We start from the raw sequence: 21,181 nt of genomic DNA, 5'->3' as shown, positions 1-21,181 counted from the left end.
CCTTGTCTCTGAACAGGTAATTAGGTATGGAGTACTTTGGGTAATCAGCTACTTTGGCAGCACTCCGTTTCCTTGGAGGGATAGCTCCAAGAACGCACCACCCTCCACCATTAGCCCTTCATGTCTTCCCCACCTGTTTGTTCAATGCAGGTACATTTGCCTTGTACTTACCTGCTTGATTGCAACTGCAGGTTGAGTGAAGATGATGATCTGTTCCCTTTTGCAACAAAGGGACTGTTAGCTTCTACTATGCAAAGTGTGCTGGGTATACTTATGAAAGTTTTTAATAACAGCAGCTAGAGTAAGTATCATAGTAGAACTACCCAGTTTTTCCTGCTTATGTAAAGATACTAAAGTCATCTGGAAAATACTGTTCTTACTGTGGGACAAATTACTCAGCTCCCATTTAGTAGTAAATTTTGCTGACTGTGACGTATTCCAGAATGCAAGCTACAGTGGGTTTTAGATAGAGATCAGTATGCAGGACAAATTAACCAAAGTCTGGACAGCTATAATAAACAAGAATCCTAATGTGGATTTGCTGACTGAGCAGCACCTTCCCAAATAGAACTGGCAACCATTCAACCTGCTACTGTTGTTGCGAAGAAACTTCTTACAGGTTGGCTTTTTTTAAGAATGGATTTTTATTGACTTTCCAGATGACATTATTAACCCACGTAAACAGGATTTTTACTTTGCACATAATAGAAAGTGTAAACAGAAATTTGAGCATCGGTATATGCTCACTTCTTCAATGGTGACCCAGCACTCGCCTTCTAAAAAAAAAGTCCTGTTGTTTTCAATTTGCACTTCCATTCTGAACCATTTGTAGGTACTCCTTGTATAGCTTTTCTTGGGTTTCATAAAGTTTCTTTAGCTTCTTAATTTGTCCTTTGCTGAGTTCTTTGCCTTCTGTATCATGGGTGGGAAATCCCTGAAATATGTAAAAAAAAAAATATATATTTAAGATAAATTCTTGAACTGCTTTTGCTCCTTATGGAATTGTGTTTTAATAAGATAGGGGGATAATGTCATTAATGACAAGCTGTCAGGATGGGGTGCATCTTGGCTAATTTTAGTCACCTAGAAGTTTGACAACTAACTTTGACTATTTGTGTATGTTCCCTTCCTAGTTAACGAAGGGGCAAAGGGTGTATTTATTTTCTGTCCTGTACTAATTAAGGGAAGCTTAAGACAACTAACTTCTAGATGGTTATAGTTAAGAGAATAATGACTAATCCCTGAACAGATGGTTAAGAGACCACTTTTATTCATACTAGCATATTGAATCCAAGGCTTAAAGCAAAAGCAGTAAGAGATTCATGTTCTCGATGGAGAAAGTATGATCAGAGCTTTTATGGACGTTCTCCTTGGCTTGCAGGGATATTTTTTAGTATTTACACTCTCCATTCTTCCTTGCCACCAGGGCCTGAATTTGCGTGGGTGAAGAGGACAGGCAGAAGCAGGATCAATGTGCTGGATCAAGCGCTGAAGAAACAGTGCTTTATGTTTTCTAAGTAACACCTTTTATCCTCAAGGGGAGCAATCAAGAGCAAAGTTATCTCTACAGCCCCTTCAGAGATCCTTTGCTAGGAGAGAGAAAAACAGTGGGCAGAACCAAAAAGGAAGCACAGGACCTCTCTGAAAAACATGAGTTCTGGCAGAGTTGGGGAGTTCGTACTTGCAAGTGAATTCCTTGCCTTGCAACAGGGTAATAAATCTGTGAACAAACATCATACATGTTCCTACCTGCAATATCTACAGGGAATTTTGCTCTGCAATGAGAGGGGCCAAAGGAGACCAATATACAATGAAAATACCCTTGAAATGATGGCTAACAGTTGGAGAACCTTGCTCTCCAATACAATATGTATGTGCAGTAAAATTAATATATCCCCTTTTCTTTCTCTCCTTCCCTCCTCCTGCTACGTTAATAGCACTGCCCTGGAGGTTTTGGAACAAGATCAGCTACATACATGTAAAATTGAGTATGTACAACTGGGGAAGGAAAACCACTCCCTAGCTAAAGAAAAGTCTCTTACGTTTTCATCAAACATGGAATATTTGTCACGTTCCGATTTAAACATTTCATGTGGTGGAATCTTCATTTTTGCCAGTTTTGCTACCTGTAACGTAAAACGTGCATTAACTGCATTAGCATCACAGTTAATTACTGACAACCTGTCACATATACAAAAGGAAAAGTAGGCTATAATTTGCAAATCAAAGAGCATGTAATTCACAATTGTTTATCATGTGAAAAGAAACTTTCAGTGAGGAACAACTCAGTAAGTCTTAGCTATGCTTGGGTGAGGGGGGATTTTTTTCCTGCTTACAAGGACAGGTTTCTGTGCACGTCACAGCAGGATCAGGATGCAAGTAATTGCACTGAAAATAAACTGAACTTTCACTTATCTGTAAACAAGCACATCTCAGAATCTTTTCCAAGCAATTTATGCCCAATGCAAGGGAATCACCTTTTTGAAAGAATGCAAAAAGCTACTTCAAATTTGTGGATAATAAATGCTATTTATCTGGTTTTCTCTCTGTACATGGTGCTCTCTAAAAGTTTACTTCCTCTTTTAACCCAGGAACGCATTTCCTGTACTGAGTCACCAGCACGACAAACAATCTTTTCTTCTTACAAGTTCATCTCCTCTGGCTGTCTACTCCTCATCCAAAGCCTAAAACTTTTGAGCTATCTCAATTCCAACTGTAGAGACAGAATGTGTTTTTACAAAACACTACATTTCAGAGTTCAATCGTAGGGAACAGGTGGATTATTATGGAGAAAAAACCACCCTGTTTTCACACATACCTACAACACTGGAAAGGGAAGAAAATAATGACACAAGCAAAATCTTCTCTAACAGGCATGTAAGATACTACTTTGGCCATTAAGGAAGTAGTACTGTCTACAGACTGAGATATGTGCTACAAAATCTTCTAAGAAGGTTTTGCAGCCTTTAGTTGTGTTTTCAAAGATGGCTTCTCTATAATGGGAGCTGAATATTCAAATCTGAACTGCCAGCCAAAGTCATTCTGAGCAGGAAATTGTAGACAAAAAGAAAAAAAAAAAAAAAAAAAATGGAGGCCCAGTTAAGGCTGGGCAGAAAGCCTGTGTTCTAATGTAATCTTTGCTGCATATGACTATTGCTGCTAACACTTTTCTTCAAAACCAGGTTAAAAGGATCTCAACACTTACTTCCTGCTCTTGTTTTTTCCTGGCTGCTTCTTCTTTCTTCCTTTTTTTCTCTTCTTCAATCTATGAAAGGCAATGTTAATGAGTAAAAGGTAACTAACTATGTCATTTGGTTGTTTTCTAAAAATCTGAGCCAGCTAGCTCCCCTGGATATCTAATTACACACAGAACTGGCAGCATGACCTGCAGCAAAACCACCATGCCTTATAATTAGGATTGTCTGATACTTCCCACTGTACAACTTTGATTTCATTTGCTTTTATTCACAGTGAAACCAGTTTTAACTGTTCAGAATGCTTTTTGCATGCAAAATGTATACATATGAAAGAATACCTACAAAGCCTGCAAAATAAATGGTCCTGCCATTTCACAGGGAAAAATCTTTTGCAAATGACTTTTAAAAAAAAGACCATATTTCGCTGATATTTTAAGCTCTTGCCTCAAACTGTGAGGACATTACACTTTCTCAAGAAGCAGTTGTATCCCTTGATGTTCCTAGGGAAACAACTATCCAAATTTAGCCAACTTATAAAACTTAAAAAAAAAAAGTCTCATCTTGCACTTGCTTAGGAGAGACCTCTCAGTTCTCCAAGGGTTCTGCCAGTACTGAACATAATACTGTTTCCAGGGAAAATGTACTCTAGCAGCAGGCTCCACCCAGCAGCTACATACAAACTGCCTTCAGATGTCTTTTTGATGAAAACATCTAGAATTGGCTGAAATCACATTTTACTTCTCCTTTTTCTAAAAAACATCTACATGGAAGGAGAAATGTTGGAAAGTCTTCCAAACATTTCTAGTCATGATGGGATTTTATTATTTGTTAAAACTGAAGACAGACATATGAAGTGTTACTTTCATATGTTACAAAGTCAAATATTAATGCTAGGAAGAGCCAAAAGGAGGGTTTCTGTTCAGACCTTGTGCATGTGAATTAGGATTCACAATCTTTATATAGTAACATGTGAATTCTTGCCCCCCCACTCTGAATATCTCATTCATCCATACTACATTTATTAAGATTTAGCCAGTGCATTTTGTTCTCACATATCAGATACATACAGTTCTATGGAAAATGTCAACTTCATTTGTACAGACAAAAGAAGTCCAAATTAGCTTCTCATTGGAATCATTCTTCCAGAGAGATAAGACAGTACACATGCAATACTCAACATCCCTTAATTATATGAAGATCTTAAAAACCAACCAACCAAACAAAAAACCTTACAGGTATTCATTAGGTCCCATACAAAATTTTCAAGAAGCTACTGTTTCAAAAATTCTTTTCCTGAACACCACTCAAATTTTAGTATCGATTCTCTTACGTTATTTTCCTTGTTGCTAGTCTGTTAAGATTTTTCTTACAAGTTATCAAAGACATGTAAGAGTATCCACAGCTTACACATTACTTTAAATTTAAAAAATATAGAATACTTAAAATAATAACCTTTTTCTTTTCTTCTCTTTCTTTCAATAACGTGTTCTTATCCACTAATTTAACCACAGTTGGAAGTCCTAAAGAAGGAAAAACAGATGAATGAGTTTCCAATGCTTGAATAGTCAAAGATAAATGTATTTACCCTATGATAACTGTTTTCTTTTTGCAAGCTGAATGCAAATATAACTGAGTTACTACTCAAAAGTGACTAAGAAATTAGGTGCTATACAAAAAGATAAAAAATATTGCAATGTACATTTTTATAGTCTATACATATTTTCCAATATACCGTTTTAGAATACGTATTCATACATCAGAAATACGATATGCTATAGCTTTGCAGTCCTTGAGTTTGTTGGATTATTCCAGATTAGTCTTGACAGGTTGTTTTCCCACTTCTTATGAAAATAGTAAGATTATAAAACCAGCTACCTACAAAGTTGCAAGACATATAATTGGGTACCTTCATGATCTTCAAATCGAACACCAAGTTCAGGAAGGATATCATCTCGAAGAGCATCACTCAACTGCAGCACTTCAGTTACTACAGAGCATGAAAAATACTTTTAGTGAAGTAAGATTTGGTGAAAGTATACTTCTGTCCTGCTACAGTTATTTAAATGCAATTAAGAAATTGCCACTCTCTCACACAGGCCAGAGAAAGGTCTTTTGTTTTAAAGTGATAAACCTTTTAAGTAAGTTCTGCCTTCTTTCAACTACACAGAGAAGAAGCATATTTCTTTGCAGGGACTTGAAATTCATAAATTTCTCCCAAGATACACTCATTGTTCCTGAGGGGAAACAGAAAGAAAATCCAAGGAAATTCAGGAATGATGCAACACTTCTGCCAGGGTATAGTGCAAGGGTATATGACTCAGGCAGATCCTAATGGTTGCTGTAGGATTTCCAATAAGAAGGGTTAAGAACCCTATTTTAGAAAAATCACAAATCAACATATCCTGTGCTACATCTAACAGTGCCTTTGAAGGACTACGATTTTGTTGTTTTGATAACTACACATATATTTGTTATAGCAACTGTAATCCAAACATCCCCTGTTTCTACAGATAGTTATCTTTATTACCTAGTCTGACCAAGCCAGTTTTTTTTCAAGCAAGCCAGTTGCAGCAGAACAGAGAATTTTGATTTGGCTTTCTAGATGGTGATCAGGACACCGTGACTAACATTTTTTTTTTTCCTTGCAAACTTATCAAAGAGCCTTTGATGACAGCAAATGGTTAAGAACTCAAGATTTAGCTGAAATAGATGCTATCAAGTCTTAAGAGGAAAGTAAAACTTCATACAAGATACTTACTTGGATGAGAAATTGTATCAGCCAAGAAGCAGAACAGTTAAGAGGAACAAAATGCATCAAGAAGACCCAGTATGTTGCTGTTGTGAACTTAATTCAGTGGCATTTTTTATAGACAGTCTTGTATTTATGAGGAAACACTTACCAAGTGTGACAAGATAGATACTTAGGTCAGATGATACCACGTGCTTATAATAAGCAAGTGTTCTCCCTTTCAGCAACTCTCAGCTGGTTAAATGTAAGAAGTAATAGGGGTCTCAAAGGTAATAATTCTGGCAGTAGAAGCTACCATCCAGATGCTGTACTAAACACTGCAGGTATCAGTAGATACAAGTACCATCCCTGAGCCTTCATCTCTTCCATAATTCTCAGAGCCTCAGCTGAACAGTGAACAGAGCACCAACTATCCTAATCCCATAAAAAGGAACAGCCGCCCTATTTCATTGCATGGTAGTGTTCTGCGGCTCTCTCTTTGTAGAGGAAAGCACTGCATTTTATAGAAGCTCTTTTGTCTGCCGTGAACTAAGTTTTTACTTTTCTCGATCCAGAGCAGTTATACACAGTGAAGCACATTCATGTTTGATGCAACTCTAAAGAAGCCCTTAAGATAAACAAGGGATAAGATCACCTCACTGGCTGTTAACACTAAAAGGTGTTGACTTTAATCTAGGCAAAGGAATTACACATGTCGTATCAAGAATGTATCAGAGATCCTTACTGCTTATTCAATAAAACACTGACTGCTCAGTTATAAATATTTACGTATCTGAAATCATGAGTAATTGAAAGTTTAAGAAGAAGAAATCCATCGAGGTAGAGAATAATGAGAAATGTATAACAAAACATGTATTATTATCCTCTGATCAATCCTCTGTCATTCAGAGGAGTCAACACCATGCTTCTTAGGGCTGAAATGTGCCTGTTCTTTGCATGTGGTACCTCCAGAGCAAAGATGTTTAAGGATTGGGTAGGGGGTTGTTTATGGGCTGCCCCAAGATAGAAGCCTTCATCCTCACTGAGGACAGTGATCAGGAAACCAGTGGGATATAACCTTACCACCAGTGCCCATGAACACCCTGGCAGCTAGGCACTCCTTGAGCCTGTGACTATTTCCCAGACCTCTTTTCACACTTTCTGTGAATTTCAAGCCAGAGGGTCTCAGATGTGAAACAGATGTTGTGCTGTTGTGAATGGGAACACTCTGATGGGGAGGAGGAAAAGGAGGAGCTTAGAAAGCATCTTGAGAATGCTGGATGTTAAGACTGACAGCAAAAGACGAGAGCACACACGGTTACAATGAACAAGTTTGTCCTAATTCTGGTCAACTCATGATATGTTAGGCAGAGGGTTTCCCACTGTGTCCTAGAAGCAGCTTAGAGCAAGATACCACATGGCACCAGCACCCATGGCAGCAAATGAAGACGCAGAGTTCAGTCATAGACACCTTTACCACAGGATAGTCAATTTAAGCAGATGTCCTGAGGTAAGTAACCAACAACAACTGAAGAGACTTGCTCCTTTTGAACACCTGAATAACAATTCGTTACTAATGAGAATTCTTCCCAAGCATCGGGGCCTGCACTAGAGCACAGATCTGCTCCACTGTGCATCCTCGCAGAGACAACTATATGGGGTCTTTGCAGTTGGTGAAGTACTCAGGTAAAACATCAGGATGCACAATATAGAGATGCTCTGACCAACCAATCGTTGATGTCTCTTGCAGAGGTTTTCTGCATTTCTTTCCTTTGTACAGCTAGCACAGTGTTTTCCTTTTTCTGTTTACCATCATTGCTAGATATGTGCACAAATTAAGTCAAGACTCAACTGGAAATGATCAGTGCAGGTCTCCAGTTTGCATACTAATAAGCTTATAGAATAGAGAATTAATTTTATTAATATGTTTGAATGTTAGCCATTCTGGATGATGGTAAAATTTGTGTAGAGTATATACATTTTGATTCTTACCAAAACCCAAAGTTTTACAAATGGCTATTCTGTGAAATGTTTTGGAACTATAGATACATTTTTAGCAGTTATATGTATACGGATGGGGACATTTGTATTACTCTGCAGGCTTTACAGAAGCAGCATACTTTTTATTTAACCTCTAGCAATACTTAAAGCAATACAGATCACGTTAATGAATATTTAACACCATCCTGCCAGCCTGGGGCGATGATGTGGAAACTCCCTTCACTTACAACCATGTAGAGGCAGTATCGCCAGCCATTAATCAGAACAACTTTTGCAGTAATTTAACACTTCCTGCAAGCAAGAATCTAATGGGTACAGGGAAACAAATCAGTAGCATGTCAGTACAGGTCCTGCCAACCACCACTCAGCTTCCATATATCAAATAGTTTAATGAAACGTGCCTCCCTGGTCAAACTGCAGAGTGCTCTGTACCCCAACCAAATAGAAACTAGATCCAGCTTTATTCTTACTGCCCAATTTATTTCAGGCAAAAAATCAATACCTTCCAAGTAAGAAACTCAAGTGCCAGTAAGCAGTCTAGCGCTAAGTATGTTCTAAAAGTAATCTACAAGAAGCCCCATGATATTTAAACCTTACCACTGTTAAGAGTGAGGATCAGTTTAGCTCAACCATCAGAAAGCAAGGAGAAAAGAAAGCCTCATATAAAATTAGTATTTACGTTAAATACTGAAAAACCAAAGGTCACATTTTTAGCTGAGGAGATACACACAAACTTCTTGAATTAATTCAAATTACAGAAAATATTTGCTGTTGGAACTAATAAGCCTATTTCTCACCATCAATTAGGCCTATAGGAGTTTGACAGTAATAGCTGAGTAGTCACATTAACAAATAGTTTTGTGCTTTTAAGGTAAACTTATTAGCCCTTAGAAGAACTCAAAACAGTAGCAGAATTAAGGTTCACATTCTTTGCCAGCTGAATAGATTATCAACCAGACACTACAAGTAATTTTATATTTCTGTGTAATATATGGGTTATTTATATATGTTATATATATAAAAAATGCTCTCTTTTGCCTTCAAGTACAAATCTCAGTGTAAAAAAGTTTAAGAAAACAAGAATCAAATACATATTGAAGACATGTAAAATTCCACAGGGAACAGCAGAAAATAGTAAGAGCTCCAGTAGGAACTAATCAACGAGTAAAACCAAAGAGGGTTTAATGGAACAACCCTTTTAACACTATATAGTTCTGCTGCCAACACACACAGCATGATCAAAGCTTTTCAGGGTGTGTGGGGGGAAGCGCCTAGAACAACTTCTAGCAAACTCCCAAATGAATTCTCCAAAGGGAGCGCTCAATTACCATCAGGAGAGTTGATGGGTATTCCAACTATGCTAACAAATAAGAACGAACATCTCAGGCTATTTAAACACAGACAGTATCATTGTGTAGCAATCTAAACTTTTAAGAGAACACAAGCTCCCTGGGGGGAAGAGATCATGGGTACTTTCATACCTAGAAAGCAGGGAGTGTCCTAAATCTAGAGAAACAACAGCTAGTCCTCCTCATTCCAGAACTTTTAGATTCTTTAGGAAATTAAAAGAAAATGAGTTTAGCAGCCTGTAAAAGATTCCCAAATTAAAGAGACAGGTAGCAGAGATCCAAATACTCAAACCAACTCGGATTTAAAGATGCCTTACGTTTATTCTCTAAGCAAAGAGAGACTGTATCAGCTGGCTCACCCCTCCAGTTTGATTCCTACAACCTCTGAGTCTCATGTGCAACAATACAGGAAAAAGTGAACTCTCACCTTTCTTCTCTCTGGCAATTTGTCGCACTCCTTCTCTGAACTCAGAAAGAACTTGTAGGTATGGCATCACTGTAGATTCAATCTGCAGGATAATTATTTCTACAGTTAGCTAATCATCATTTAGATATAAAACATGTCCTTACCTACTTTATAGTTATGTGCTGTTGGATGGAACTTGACCTTCAGGGCAGATCTGTATCAATAAAAATTGTCATTGCTCTATTGATGTCAAAGAGTAGATGATAATTTGCATTAGCTGTCAATTTTTCTTTTGTGCAGATAAAATCAACTTGTGAAGTTCTGCCTCTCCCCATTCCTTTTTCATCTCCTTTCAGTTACAGATACATCAGTTCCACAGGATTATGCTACAGTCCAGCTAACTATAATGCAGTACAGGGATAAAAACAGCACCCAGATGAATTTACCACTTCATGTCCTGTGTTGTCTTACTTAGGTCCAACTGCTTGTCAGACATAATACCAGGTGAAACTGATGTTAGGACTTATTTTCATTAGAACATAGATCTGTTCCTCAGATGTTGGCTTAGGCTAATTGTATTTATTTCCAATACAGTACAGTTGTCTGTATTCCTCACATGACTCCCTCCCCCACAAAAAGTGGGGAGACATTACTGTTGAATTATTTCAGGTGTAAGTACATGCTGGTCATGAAAGCTCAAAGAAAAAGTCCTGAGAATCCTGCTCTCAATGGTAGTGAATAGCAACAGCAAGCAGTTAGTAAACAGCAGTGAACAATTACAAAAACAACTACAGATCAGCGCTGTCTGCCAGCACTTCTCTGGAATACCAAGAGCCAGGTACCAAGAGCCATTCCAAGAGCCAGGCACCCAGGGCACTGCTTAAATTAAAAGTTTCATTACTTTGGAGGGTGGGGAAGAGAGAGAAAAAAATGCATGCTTTTGTTTCCCCTACAGTTTCCACGTGTCTTTCCCATCTGCTCAATCTCCATGACAAATTTCTATGCAATTAACAGACAAGGTAGTCTGTTATGCTCTAAAAGTGCCTATATGAAAGGAGCTGAGGGGCTCCGTTTAAACTTTTCATAAATGTGAATACTATGCAATCAGCTTCACAACTGGAACCATTACTGACAAGGTTGGCAGAAAGAACAGATTCTGGAAAGTGAGCAACCGTCACATCTCCACTAGCCCCTCTACACTGAAACTAGCTCAACATGCAAATGAAGTGGTGTCAGGAAAGCATGCACTGTCACTATTTTATCAGTCATTTAAAGAAGAAAGATTTTTATTTCCAGAATAACTAACTTGACAGCAACGCTTAATTCGTTTGGAAAATGAGACTATGGAACCTGAGATTTTCTGACTTCAAATCTCTTCTATCCCCTTTCAAGTAAATTACTGAACTATGTTAATTAAGCTAGTTGTTTTTTCAGAGCTTTTGAAGAGGATTGTGCCTTTTTTGGAGATAATGACTCTATTGGTTCCTTCATCTCCAATTCAGACAAAGAAACAATAGGCCTGATCCACAGCCTTCTGTAATTAATGAGAAGTTTTCCAGCCTTGAAACCTGGTAATTTTTGCTAAGAAAAATAAGTATCTGCATGGAAGATTGAAAGAGGGTGTAATATTTAATGAAACAGCCAAAACATTTGTGATATTATGCATCTTTATATTACAATGCTTAAAACCAGTAAAGTCCTAGGTGATAAAAGCAGGAGTTTCTTGTGTGTAACAGGTGTTAGCACAAGATTCTCCTGACAAGCGTGCCAACAGGTGTGCACAGGATTCTTTCTGCACAGATTCTTCTGACTCTACTACCCTTGGCAATGTTACTTTAAAGGAGAGAAAGGGCTTAGCTTCTTGTTCCAAGCTATTGCAAATCCTTCCATAAAGCGTATCTGTTGTAAACACTGCCTGAATTAAGTGCTAAATATGACTTTAATTTTCATTTTCCCTAAAAAGGTAAGCGTTAAGGTACTGCCTTTCTTCTGAAATTCAAAATAATTCTGAGCTAAATTAAAATTCACTATTGATGGGTTTTGATACGGAATGCTGAGCATCTTCCTTATTATCCTTGTTATATCATTACTGGAGATTTCCACAGCACAGTAATGTAACTATTTGCATGGGCAATTATCAGATGAGTGCTCATTCACATTCTTCAACCACAAGCAAGCTTTCCTCTTCCTTTGATGAACAAAAAGTTTAGCTTTTTCGCTACACCACAAATGTTTTAATTATTCCTTCTAAGCAGGAACAGAAAAACATTTTTCTGCATTCAAAGGTGTGACCATACTTGAAAAGCAGCACTGATTTGTCTATGTCAAATTTTTCACATAAACAAAGAGAGCAAAGTTGATAGCTTTCATATAGAGTTATTTCTCCCGCCTGCACCACAAAACATTACTGTTATTACAGGGCCCATAAGCACTTTCATCAGGTATCTCCCAAGTATTTCCAGAAAAATTCTGCATCACAGTGGAACTGCTGGGTGACCAAAGCAAAACAGCCTTTAAAAGCCAGATAAAAAGTGTGGCTACAAATGAGATCAGAAAGAGATTGAAATGTGGATAAAACTCCAGCTGCCTCCAGGCTGGTTTTTGGTGTACCACAAGGAAGTTTAATCAGTATAATTATATTTTTGAAACTACTTAACATACAAATACTTGTAATGAGTCTTTAGACTGTAGCATGTGCTGTCTGTAGTTAACATGTGGTTTCTTAAACAGACTCATCATTCAGAAGACAAGATAATTCTTTTTCTGGTTGCTATACAATTTGTCTGTCATTAAGTCAAACAAACCTATAAAAAACCCCAACTCTCATAAAAGAAAAATCCTGCTTCCTATGCCAATTAATTACTTCAGATTCAAATGTTAAAAGCGGAAAGAATGTAATTCAGCTACATATCAGTAATGTAATCACTTTATCTAACTTAAGCTTTCAAAGGACACAGAGTAATTTTGTATAGTGTACTTTGTCCTTCACTTACATTTATGTTTTGACTGTTCCCTCCAACAGGAAAACCAATTGCGTCATCACTTTCTATGGCACCAAAAATCTGGTCAAAGGAAAAAAAAAAAAAGAAAAAAAGAAAAGATTGTATACATCAACTCACAGGTATGTGAAAACTAGAGCAAAATCACATCTACTAGGTTTTTGAAGCCACCTAGTTCTCCTTTAACTCACAATTCACTGCTCTAACAAGAAGATGTTTTGGTTTTTAATTGATAAAGCATACTAAGCTTTCGGATTTAGCTTTAAAGCTGTCAGATTTGCCATTCTGACTTCATTTTTTTTCTACTGTCTAATTTTCCTTGCATGTATTAGGGGCTCTCCACTATTCAACAAAACATTAGCTGAAATTATAATGTAACATAAAGGACTCCAAATTGTTCCTGCTGCAGCACACACTGCAGTTTGAGGTTGGTTTGGTTGGGGTGTGTGTGGAAGATCTCTAGTTTCCTACAAGTTTTAAACGAAGACTGTACAGATCCCTACATACTTGAAAAATACAACAGTTATAATTGCACAGTGCAATAGCAACGTTACTACTTGCTATTACATACCTTTAGCATTTGAGTGAGATAGGAACTGATGTTTTCTAAAAGAAGTCTGTTTGGCATTTGTCTGGAAGATTTCTTTGCAGCAATATAGGAGTTACTCTGACTGACTAATGAACGCATTTCTTCTAAGACAGAGCGAGTGTCAATATTGTCACACAGTGCTTCGTGAATTGCTGCCTTCTTGTCGTAAAAACTAAGAAGGAAAAAAATTTTTTTTACTATTGATGTCAAAAGTATCTGCAACCTACTCTGAAGAACTTCTGTTAGAAGAGTAAGGGGACCTAAAAGTGAGATAATCTTTTGTTGGTCATAGTTTATATTTGAAGAAAAAACAGATGAGCAAGAAAAAGGCATTATCATGATGCTGCTGTTTTGCTGCTATGGACAAAGGCAGGCATGATAATCTAACTGGCAACAACTATCCAAACAAATTACATCTAACACTTTTTCAGCAACTGACCTTTTCATACCAGTTTTAAAAGCAGCATAAATTGATTATTTAGTACCTTCTTGTGCTTACTATTTTTTTTTTTACAGTATTGCTCTCCTATTCCTATGTACCAACCAAGTACTCTATTTAGTATCTTTCCAGTGAGGAGCACCAATCTGGAAGTTAACTTACCACAAAGTGAAGTGTTATGAAGCTGTTACAAGCAGATACAAGGAATAAATTCATGTAAACCTTTGTAATGTTCATGACTAGGCATAATAAGTAATACAGTATATTAAGTACCATTTCATCACGCAAGGGGTACTACTGTTTCAAACAACATACTTTTTCAAGAGAAAAGAGAAAGAGAAGTGGTAGAGAAAGGAGACAAAACCAAATATCCATGAAGCGTATTTTCTGTTCCTCCCACTCCTTTGTCCCTTTCCCTTTGACATCTCTATTACTTAGTGTCTTCCCCCTTTTTTAAAGAAAGGGTTATCTCTACCAACCTCAAGTAGAAGATGAAATTTTCAGAGGACATCACTAAACAGAAGCATCTGCACTTGGTCCTTCAATAGTCAACATCTCTGTCCACAACAGTGAACTGAACTAGGAACAATTTTAGTACTGCAGCATAAGATGCTTCTATTTTAAATTTCACTCATAATAGAAGTCATATAGGAAGCCGTTCGTGTTACAAATAGTAATGTAGTTTTGTTATAAAAGTGAAAAACTGCAATATTGAGATCACTGTCTCTCTCAATAACACATTTTCAAACATTGGCACTCTGATCTTTTGCACTTTTAGTCAGGTCATTTAACTTCTGTTTGTCTCAGTTTTCTCACTGCACTTTGAAATGTGTAAAATACTATTTTTCCAGTTGTAAACACTGTGAATTATCAATCACTTCTCAGATAGGACAGCATTTCAAGTAGTGTAGAAAATGACAGCTATCTAACAAAAAAGTTCTCTTTCCCTTCACAAAACAGGGCAATGAGGCATGCCAGTGTACTTAACATAAACGAAAGGGAAATTAACAATTTCATCTATACTTCATAAAGCTGTTGCAAGATTAAATTCACTAGCTTGTATAGACTTGGGGTACTAAGTGGAAATGTACAGACTTACAAATATCACTATGTACATAGTAAGTCATTTTGCAAGGAAAAAAAAAACATGTAGCTACACAATGGCTATTCACAGAGAAGTAGGAATGCTCCACTCACTTTTTGTTCAGCTCTGCTTCCTGATTTTCCCATTTCTGAAACTGGCCTGTCACATCAGTGGGAGCTCGAAGAATATCCTTCACATTTAAAAAGAACTCCTATAAAAGAAGAATATAGCTAAAAATCAGTTTAAATTAGACACAACCAATATTTACTATGAAAAAGCATTATTTCTTAATTAGCCTCCTAAAGTTTATGGTTTCAACACTGTTTCAGCCAGGATCTACTGAATGTCTGTCAAAACAAGGAAACCCACACATTTTGCATAACTCTGTAAATCACAGTTGGACTGTAATTCAGTTCTATCTCTTGGCTGTCACTACATGATACACTATGATACTCTAACACCAAGCTGCTCAAATACAATACCATTTTTAAAAAGTTTAGGCACGAGTTCTTATGGCAGATTTTTAAGTGTGTTGCTAGCAATGGAAGCTGAAGAATAAAAATGGCTTTATAGCGAGGGCCTATTTTATGTGGGCATCCAGCTTGGTGAAAAGTCATTTTCACTTATTCTGTGGCCCAAACCAAATATTTTAGATAAAAAGCAGAATAGCTTCAGCTGGAGAGACCAAGATCAATGATCTCAAAATGCTGTACAGCCTCCTTGTGGGAAACATGGGTTTAAATCACAGCTGCAAACTAAGCAGGGAAAGGAACTGTGCCTGACCCCTCACATGTGCCCACAAGGCATAGAGGCAAATGCTCGATGTATGTGGTGAGGAGACAAGGTAGGAATGATACTTCCTCTTCCCCTTTGGCTATATTTGTGTAAAGTCTGATCTGGTAGACATGTTATGAGGGTGTCCGTTGGACTGAGTCCTATAAGCAAGCTGAACTGAGAAACTAATCTTGCGTGTAAGTGCCAAGCTGCTCAGAGATGTCAAAACTTGGAGGGGGCACCCAGCTGCAGAGAAATGGAGCTGTCTGTGGAATCTGCATGACTTGAATGTTCAATGGTAGCTAAACAAATACTGTGACATCCCACCTGATGATTCAGAAGGCAAACTCAGTCTGTGGATATGGCCTATATATCCTTGGATTCTATTCCTTGAAACACATATGGCAACACAAAGCTTAGACAGCTGGAGGAGGAACAGAAGCCTACTTACATTCATAAACTTCTCATACTGAATAGCTGACTCCATGGTATTATTTGAATAATCCAGTGTATCCTTCCAAGAGTGCATGAGGAAAGCCAACCGTAACTGTCGTGCTATTAGGAGTTTCAAAATAAACAAGGAAAATTATCATAATCTAAAGCCTTTTTATGGCCTCCAATACTGCAGTGGCTAAGAACATAATTTTAAATATTCTTACTATCAATACATCTACCAAAAAAAGCAAGAACACTATTATCCATACAAATAATACTGACGAGGAACAGAAGAACAAGGAAGCTGTTCTAAACGTAGTGAAGAAGAAAGGCACCTGAAGTTAGCCATTTTTGGAAATTCCATTTTGTGCCTGAATAACAAAATTACCACAGTCACTACTCAAAGTACATCACAAACATTCAAATTCCAAAGTAATTTTTACCTGTATGCTTCTTCAGTGCATCTTTTATGGTAATGAAATTCTTCAAAGATTTGGACATTTTACAGCCAGCAATTGTTAAGTGGCCAGTATGCAGAAAATACCGAACCCAGTGATCATTTTCGAAATATGCCTGCAGCAAAAACAAAAAACCCCAACAACCCAACACTGTTTATACACATACCATGAAGTAGGATAATTTAAGAATAAAAGCCTGAGAACAAGAAGTTATGCTTATACGAAACACACAAAGTTTTAAAAATTAATTGATGGATTTGTGTAAGTTGCAGTCAAAGCAAAGCACGTTGCTTTTTCACTGTAGAAACTGAAGGCCTGTTCATTCACCTCGGACTGTGCCAGTTCATTGTCATGGTGGGGAAATCGGAGATCAAACCCTCCTCCATGAATATCCATTGACTCTCCTAGAATGGATCCAGCCATTGCGGAACATTCAATGTGCCAACCTGGACGACCCTGTTAAGAAAAAGACATTACTTGCCTACTAGTTAATTGTCTTCCTGTCCTGCCTATGTATCATTCCCTCATTGGTCTGCCCCTAAGCAGTTACACGCCTGAGGAAATGAGATACAGTGTTACCAAGAAAAAAAGATTCTTAGTCTCAGCTTCATAAAAGTATACTGTTGGATTTAAAGATCAAACATGGCATATACATCTGTGATGCTTTGCTTATCCTGCTTATTATTCTTTTTAAAATTACATAAATATTTTTGTTCACAAGGAAAAAAAGGATATAGAAATTACTGCAGATAAAGCCTGTAGATAAATAGAGGACAAATGACCAGTAACAGCCATGGTGAGCCTGCATGCAGACTTCTGTTTAAAAAGTATCAAACAGAGAGACTGATACACATTCTAAATTATTAAATGAACATAGCAACAGAATCTACGATTGAATACAAGATATCCATAATCTATACATTATTAATATGAGGTGAGGCAAAGTATTTGTGTAACATGCTATCTAATAAGATGTAGAAGATCTAAATCCAGATTATAATGTCCTTACCTTTCCCCATGGAGAGTCCCATGAGGGCTCTCCTGGCTTGGAAGATTTCCACAAAGCAAAATCATTTGGAGAATGCTTTTCAGTTAAGCGATCAGCTGAGATGCTCAGGTCACCTTTCAAAAGAGAAAATGTAAATATATATATTTTATTTAAACACCAGCATTATTGATTTTTGGCCTTGCTGTACCTCACATCAAGTGAATTTTAAAAAATAAATAAAAAAGAAAAGAAAAAACCTCAGCCCTCAAAATTCCTCATAATTAACCTTGATAATCCTTTGGGTTTTTGATTAATGTTTGGTTGACAGGAAATCTGACAACAAGTATCAGCTGCACTGCTTTCTATGTTTTGACATGAGATTCATCTACATTCTCTCTGCAGGCACAATTCCAATACTGCAGTTACAGAAAAAGAAATATAGAAACAAAAAACCCTATACTCATAGACAAGTAAGACTGCAGAATCAATTTACTCCAAAGTTAGAAGGATCCAAATTAAGACTAGGATTGTCTTAATCTGCACACATAACACGATCATAGGATACTTCTTCCACCCCTAATCCCAGTTGCTGCACAGAATGGCTGGTAGTTGTTCAATAGCTATATTTACTGTTTTGTTACCATCACAGATGTGTTATGCATTATTTGCTGTTAGCTCCTTATGCTCATTTAGGTGGTACTCTCATTATAACATCTTTAAAACATAGGGAGTTTACCATTTCTGCAGTACTGTCCAAGACTAAAAGTGGTTAACAATACAACCTACCGCATAAGAGTTCAAGACAGATTAAAGACAAAACTTCCAAGGTTAAACTTGTCAATTGATTTTGATGTACAGGTTGAGATACCTGCATTCTCAATTGTTTAGGATATCTAACATTATGCACTTTAAATATAAAAGTATTATGCCTTTATTTACATTAATTGCCACTTTCAAAGCTTAGCATTTCTGCTGCCCGTAATAGTCAAAATGACATTATCTGTCAGGGTAAGGACAATCATCACAAACAAGTCAAAGCAGCTAAGCTGACAAGCAATAACTTGACATATGCATACTCTTGGTTAGTTACATTAATCACTGAGCGTCAATTCCTATTTGCAAAAGGACACAACCATTCAACAAAAGTGACTGGTTACGTGGTGGAAATGATACATTCATGTTACCACAAAGATGGTGGTTTAAGCTAGCACCTTTTATTTCACATAGAAGATTTCAGCTATAGTGGTTTGAGTTAAGAAGAAAAAAAAATCATATCCATTTTAAGCTGCATCTCAGATACTGCTAGTTTCACCTAGCATGAGTGCTCTAATTTCACCTAGTATGAGTGTTATATAAAACCCTTTTAATATTCTTCTGATAGACTTTGCGGATGATTTACTACTAAAACTGTACAAACTTAGGAACAGATAACTAATGAGTCTGGTTTATTGAGCATTTTAAGCTACTCCCCTGCTATGGCTCGACTCAGAAAAATCTGTATTTGGATTTAGTTCAACACAACACGGTTTACAAAGTAAAAAGAGTTCTCGGTATGAGAGAGGAACCAAAACATTTGTCATGAAATAACCACAGCCTGATGTGGAGAGCCATGTGGAAGACCCAGCTTCAAGTCTTTGCTCCTCCTACTTTGAACCAGATGAACAGCTAAATAACTGGGCTATACTCAAATGACTGAGCTATTCACAATTCTGACCAAAAAACCCCCCCAAACAAACAAAAAACCCAAACCAAAACCAGTCTAGAATGAATAACACCTCTTGGTATTTTCCAATTAAAAACATTCAATAAATGCTGGCTCAAGCTACAAAACTTTGGAAATCTATTGGTAAAGGAAGTGCAGCAGGTAAACCGTTCAACTCTGACAGTAACTTTGATCCAAACGTCAGTGAAATCAATTGAAGAGATCAACACATCATCAGTTTCTTCAGCAACTTAAGCAAATGTTATTTCCCCTTTTTACCTTCACCCTCTTGAAGAGCTTTTTGATCACCTACAGCTTCAGGAACCAACTTAGCATAGGAGTGTTTTTCACTGGAGTCAAACTTCACAGTATCAAAGTATACAGATCCATTAGACACATACCTGAAAAGTTAAAGATCATTATTTAGCTAACTTTCTACCAAGACTTAATGGAATTTTATCCCAAAAATCACTGTCTTAAACTTAAGCTCTCTAGTGAAACCACATACAGTCTGGTACTGCTCAGTATTGTAAAGATTACTTAGGTGAGCCTGAGTTTTAAGGCCTTACCATTAAGACTTCAGAAAAATCATTGGAAGTCATAATAAAATTGATCAAAGGGAAAACAACTAACATCTTTTGTTAAACTCTTAAGAGGTGAGACGTCAGATAACAGTCCCAAGAGAAGAAATACCTACAATACTTCTGGTCCCTTTTAGTATTTTGCAATAATATTAATATGAATCATGTTTGTTTCACAGTCCATTTTGTCCTCCTTCACTTTGCTAATTTTGTCCCACTGCGGCCATAATAAAAACTCTGACACAAAGGTAAGTTTCAGGACCACCAGGAATGCTGATAATTCAGTGCAAACAATTTTGAACTGCCCCCCCCCTTTTTTAAAGAAAACTTTAAAATGTAGGTTTAAAGTAAGACCATGCAAGAGAAATTATGTCAGTTTGAACCACAGGTTTGCTTTTTTCACAATAAAAATACATCCATGTCAAAAAATTGAGGCTATTAACAGAAAGAGAACTCAAAAATTTCAGACAGGAATCTATCATGATACTTAGGAACTTCTAGAGTATTAGCTTGATTTTAACCAATATTAGACAATGACAGAAAAACAGTTCATGATTACTTTTTATTTTTAATTTACGTTATTTACAACTGATTTCTAGCCATCTACTCAGACATCCATTTTTGAAACCCCTTGCTGAAGGCCAGGAGTCAAACACAGTTCAAGTGAATAGGACTTTGACTATTTATTTTAATGAATGAGGATTTCACCCTATAAATTTAATAATCTAACTCCTCTCTTTGTAAGATATCATAAGAAGTATAGAATAGCACATTTTCATCCGGTGAGAAATAACGGGTCTTTTGTAAAGGAACCTGAGGTTTCTTTATTTGACGAAACAATACTTCTGGAAAAGACTACTATTGCATATGAAAACAGAGAAAACAGTTCACAGTTAAGTGTTGAAAGCAATCATTCTAGCTCTGATAAAGTATAAGCGCACAACAAAAGCATCCAGTAGCAAACTTACCCATAACCATTATCCACAATCTTTTTCACAAAATCCACAATTTCTGGCACATATTCACTGACCCGCGTTAAAACATCTGGAGGTAAAACCTATAGATAAAAAGTAGAATTTTTTTAATATATAAAAATAGTTATACATATGCAAATATGTACTAACTATATATATTATACATTGGTTAAAAATTGGCTCAAAAGCAAATGACAGTAGAGTCTAAGACTCTTGTTTCAAGCTTTCTGCTCTGAAACAATGTGCTGTGGCCATTTTTTCCTCAGCCTTTAAGGTGACATTAACAAAAAACTACTGCAGATGTCAGCTCTTCCACATATTGCACTTCTGACAGAACAGGCAGTAAGTCCCTCTGATTTGCAGGTAAATAAATAAACCTTCACTGATCTGAACCATTGCATATGATACGGCATTTCATCTGTAACAGACAAATCTGTCCTTGATTGTTATCATCTGTCGTGGTTTAGCTTCAGGTGG

General features: G+C 36.9%; 1 protein-coding gene across 2 annotated transcripts in view; it reads right to left on the bottom strand.

Moving 5' to 3' along the window:
- Nucleotides 1-261: 261 nt before the first annotated feature.
- CARS1 (cysteinyl-tRNA synthetase 1) overlaps nt 262-21,181 on the bottom strand; it is a 36,738-nt gene continuing 15,818 nt past the window's right edge. For both annotated transcript variants that reach the window (XM_075502314.1, XM_075502315.1), the window contains 15 exons: nt 20,699-20,787; nt 19,429-19,550; nt 17,469-17,581; nt 16,787-16,915; nt 16,445-16,574; nt 16,018-16,121; nt 14,906-15,003; nt 13,252-13,441; nt 12,675-12,743; nt 9,703-9,784; nt 5,104-5,184; nt 4,650-4,717; nt 3,206-3,265; nt 2,043-2,126; nt 262-934 (listed from right to left, as the gene is read on the bottom strand). In XM_075502314.1, coding sequence (XP_075358429.1) covers nt 800-934; nt 2,043-2,126; nt 3,206-3,265; nt 4,650-4,717; nt 5,104-5,184; nt 9,703-9,784; nt 12,675-12,743; nt 13,252-13,441; nt 14,906-15,003; nt 16,018-16,121; nt 16,445-16,574; nt 16,787-16,915; nt 17,469-17,581; nt 19,429-19,550; nt 20,699-20,787 — 1,554 coding nt within the window. In that variant the 3' untranslated portion in view covers nt 262-799. The remainder of the gene's footprint in view (nt 935-2,042; nt 2,127-3,205; nt 3,266-4,649; nt 4,718-5,103; nt 5,185-9,702; nt 9,785-12,674; nt 12,744-13,251; nt 13,442-14,905; nt 15,004-16,017; nt 16,122-16,444; nt 16,575-16,786; nt 16,916-17,468; nt 17,582-19,428; nt 19,551-20,698; nt 20,788-21,181) is intronic.

This window comes from Mycteria americana, chromosome 5 (genome assembly GCF_035582795.1).
Source record: "Mycteria americana isolate JAX WOST 10 ecotype Jacksonville Zoo and Gardens chromosome 5, USCA_MyAme_1.0, whole genome shotgun sequence".
NCBI classification, from domain to species: domain Eukaryota; kingdom Metazoa; phylum Chordata; class Aves; order Ciconiiformes; family Ciconiidae; genus Mycteria; species Mycteria americana.
Note: the sequence above shows the minus strand (reverse complement) of the source record. Positions and strands in the feature narration are given on the sequence as shown.